Source organism: Orycteropus afer, unplaced genomic scaffold (assembly GCF_000298275.1).
Source record: "Orycteropus afer afer isolate SDZICR_OR568_19922 unplaced genomic scaffold, OryAfe1.0 scaffold00139, whole genome shotgun sequence".
Classification (NCBI taxonomy): domain Eukaryota; kingdom Metazoa; phylum Chordata; class Mammalia; order Tubulidentata; family Orycteropodidae; genus Orycteropus; species Orycteropus afer.
In genome coordinates, this window is record NW_006921726.1 from 1,927,791 (window position 1) to 1,931,825 (window position 4,035).

The 4,035-nt window shown below is 48.5% G+C and overlaps 1 protein-coding gene across 1 annotated transcript; it reads left to right on the plus strand.

Annotated features, from left to right (window-relative positions):
- The first annotated feature begins 3,015 nt into the window (after positions 1-3,015).
- On the plus strand, positions 3,016-3,705 carry UBB (ubiquitin B). Its single transcript, XM_007945582.2, has one exon. It carries the CDS (start codon positions 3,016-3,018, stop codon positions 3,703-3,705), a length of 690 nt encoding a protein of 229 aa, XP_007943773.1.
- The last annotated feature ends 330 nt before the right edge of the window (positions 3,706-4,035 follow it).

Here is a 4,035-nt window from a genome sequence, read left to right on the forward strand (position 1 = left end):
CCCAAGGAGGGGTCGCTATGAGTCGGGGCCGACTCGACGGCACATAACAACAACAACAACAACAACCAAGCTCTCCAGGAAAAAGATCTGGTTGTTGTTGTTATTTGCCCTCTAGTCCGACCTGACTCATAGCGACCCCTCCCTGGGTTACTGAGGCAGTATCACTACGGAAGTAGATTGCCCAACCTTCCTTCCCAGGAGTGGCTGGTGGGTTTGAATCGCCAGCCTCCCGTTTAGCAGTCAAGTGCCTTAGGCACTCTGCTACCAGAGCTCCTAGGAAGCCCTAAGGGACAATTCTATTCTGTCCTATAAGGTGACTATGATTCAGAATCTACTCCAAAGCACACAACAGACTGCTTCTCACTTGTAAAGGTTGGTATCATGGCCTTTTCCGTGTTTGTTTACATCCCCATGCCCATGACTCAGCACAGGGCTGCATGGCACTGAGATCCAAACATCCCTCCCTGCCTTACTCATGTCCTTTGGGTTATGGATTATCTCCTTGCAGGTCTAGCAGACACACCGAAGTTATAGGGACACCAGTAGCTCCTTATCCCCCCCACCTTTAGTGTCGCCTGAAAAACAAGTAATGTGAAAAATACTACTTTCTTGTGGGTAAATTCAGCTCCTTGTTTAAAGTTCTTTACTTTTTTTTTCTACCAGAATTTGGGGAAACACCCCCGGAGGAGGGTTACAAAGGTGTCGCCAGAGCCAGGACCCAGCCACCTGGCATCTTGAGGTGGAGCCTCGCCTCTCTGGGTCTGAAGGCTAGAGGCTTCCACAAATAAAAGGAGGGATACCCGCAGAGTCTAATTGTTAAGTCTAGATTTACAGTCCCTTTTGGCGTATTTACCAAAACCAAACTCATTGCCCTCGAAGTCAGATCCGACTCATAGCGACCCCTCCTTGGGTTTCCGAGGCAGTATCTCTATGGAAAACACTTCCCAATCTTCCTTCGGAGGGGTGGCTGGTGGGTTTGAACCGCCAGCCTCCTCCTGGTTAGCGGTCAAATGCCTTAGGTACTGTTGTTGTTATGTGCCTTCGAGTCAGACCCGACTCATAGCGACCCCTCCCTTCTTGGGTTTCCGAGGCTGTATCACTACGGAAGGAGCTCTGGTAGCATAGTGGCTAAAGCACTTGACTGCTAACCAGAAGGCTGGCGGTTCACACACCAGCCACTCCCGGGAAGGAAGGTTGGGCAATCTACTTCCGTAGTGATACTGCCTTGGAAACCCAAGGAGGGGGTCGCTATGACGGCACATAACAACACCTTCCTTCTGAGGAGTTGGCTGGTGGGTGTGAACCGCCAGCCTTCTGGTTAGCAGTTAAGTGCCTTAGGCACTATGCTACCAGAACTCCTCCGGACATTTATGGAGGTTCGCTAAGATAAAGCACCTAAAGACATTCTGACTGTAAAGAATCGTCATTAAGGCTCCACAGCCCCGCTATAACCAAGAACAAAAACGGAACTCCTCCAACTGGCACGTTTTTTAAGTCTCCGGGCGAGGGGGGTGGGAGTGGGGAGTAAAGGATGTGGGAGACTGTTAAAGCAGGCACGGTGCAAAACAGCTGCGAGTCGGGCAGCCTCGCTCATGATCACCCAAATTACACAAACCCAGGCCAGGACGGGCTGCCCTCAGAAACTCGCAGCGCGAACTTCACCTTCCTAGACCAAGTCTCGGAAATATGAGCTTTGATGGCTTGGGGATTTGGAGCCAGGAACCTACACGACCCAACAGGATAGTCAAAAAACCCACCCCTTCGAAAAGGCGCGCCTCTGTGGCGCCCGCGCACGCAGGTACTTAGCAACATCTTGCTAACCCAGCCCTGCCCAGAGCCCAGCAACAACCGAGCCGCCTCGTCTCCACCAATCAGCGCCGGCATCGTCATCATAAGCTTAGCCAATCAGCGCCAGTGACGCAAGGAAATTTCCAGAGCTTTCGAGGAAGGACCTTGTGACTGGAATTCATCCGCCTCTTAATTGTTTTACTTTTTCCTAAAAAGAAGAAAAGATCGCCTCGAGGGGAGGGGCCTGTATTTCTTACGATTCCTTCAGCCGTACCAAATAAATTTGGTGTTTAATTGAAGAACGTAAGTGCGTCGCAGGAGGTGGCGCCATGCGAACTACTTGCAGCGGCGCACGGAGACTCAGCTACGTAAGAAGTGGTGAGTACCGCAATAGACGTTATATAAATTTCAGCTCCACCTACCCGGCGCGGTCAGAGGCGACTGGAAGGCAAGAATACCTGGTGTGGTTTAGCGGCGTCCTAGGCGTGCTTCATATTTCCCACTTCGTTAACAGGTACAGTTAGGCATCCTTCAAAAGCTGAGGAGATGATTTAATTGAGCCCCAACAGGTAGATTTTTTGGCGGTTTTGTGGGCTCGGTGAAGAGTGGGGGGGGAGGGGAAGGCGAAGTGACGCGGCGCGGGGCTTTGCCGGAAGAGCGGGCCTTGTTTACGTGTGTAGAGCTGGCGTTGCCAGCGCGCGCGCAGTGGTTACTAACGGACGTTTAACCGATGGAATCGGGTCTGTTTCCGCGGGGGAAGGAGGAAAAGAGGTAGTTAAGTGCGGCTTCTGGGGACCTTTATTTTGATCCTCAACGTGCGGAAGGTGTTTCCCATTACTCGCTTGAACGGGAATTTCGTTCTTACTGGGTCGTCTATGGATATTTTTTTCGTTTATGTACTATTTCACCAACTTGATCGTAGAGGAAATTAGTGGAGGGGGATATTTAATCAAGAATCAGTAAAGTTATGTAAGAAAGTTTTTAGGATTTAGGTGAACCTTTTATATAAATAAAACTAAATCTTGAACAAGTTTTGTATATCGTGACTGACTAAAGCTTAGACTGGTAAAACGCGGTGGCGGTTTGTGGGAGTTATTAACATACCTTCTTACTTGAGGGAGTGTAGGGTTATTTGTTGGTTTTAAGGAACTGACTAAATGTGAAAGTAAGAAATGTGAAGATTCTGAGACAGTACGTTTAATTCTCGCCTTTAAATTCTAGGTCAAGATGCAGATCTTCGTAAAGACCCTAACAGGCAAGACCATCACCCTGGAGGTGGAGCCCAGTGATACCATCGAGAATGTGAAGGCTAAGATCCAAGATAAAGAAGGCATTCCCCCTGACCAGCAGAGGCTCATCTTTGCAGGCAAGCAGTTGGAAGATGGCCGCACTCTTTCTGACTACAATATCCAGAAAGAGTCGACCCTGCACCTTGTCCTTCGTCTGAGGGGTGGTATGCAGATCTTTGTGAAGACCCTGACTGGCAAGACCATCACCCTGGAGGTGGAGCCCAGTGATACCATCGAGAATGTGAAGGCCAAGATCCAGGATAAAGAAGGTATTCCTCCTGACCAACAGAGGCTCATCTTTGCAGGCAAGCAGCTGGAAGATGGCCGCACTCTTTCTGACTACAATATCCAGAAAGAGTCAACCCTGCACCTTGTCCTTCGTCTGAGGGGTGGTATGCAGATCTTTGTGAAGACCCTGACTGGCAAGACCATCACCCTGGAGGTGGAGCCCAGTGATACCATCGAGAATGTGAAGGCCAAGATCCAGGATAAAGAAGGTATTCCTCCTGACCAACAGAGGCTCATCTTTGCAGGCAAGCAGCTGGAAGATGGCCGTACTCTTTCTGACTACAACATCCAGAAAGAGTCAACCCTGCACCTTGTTCTTCGCCTGAGGGGTGGCTGTTAATTCTTTTAACCTTGTATTCACAGTGCCCAAGATGGCATTACTCTGCACTATAGCCATTTGCCCCATTTAAGTTTAGAAATTGCCGGTTTCAGTAATAGCTGAACCTGTTAAAAATGTTAATAAAGGTTTTGTTGCATGGTAGCATGATTGGTGTCTGTTGTTAATGAAGTTTTGTAATGATGTGGGTACCTTGACTGGTAAGAAAATAATTTTCCTTGAACTATAAAACTGACTTGATACAAAGAGAAATTTTTTTAAAAAAAGTCTCAATTACTGATCATTTTAATTTTTTCCTTTAGGCTGTAAGAATATCCCAGGGGTGTGTAATAA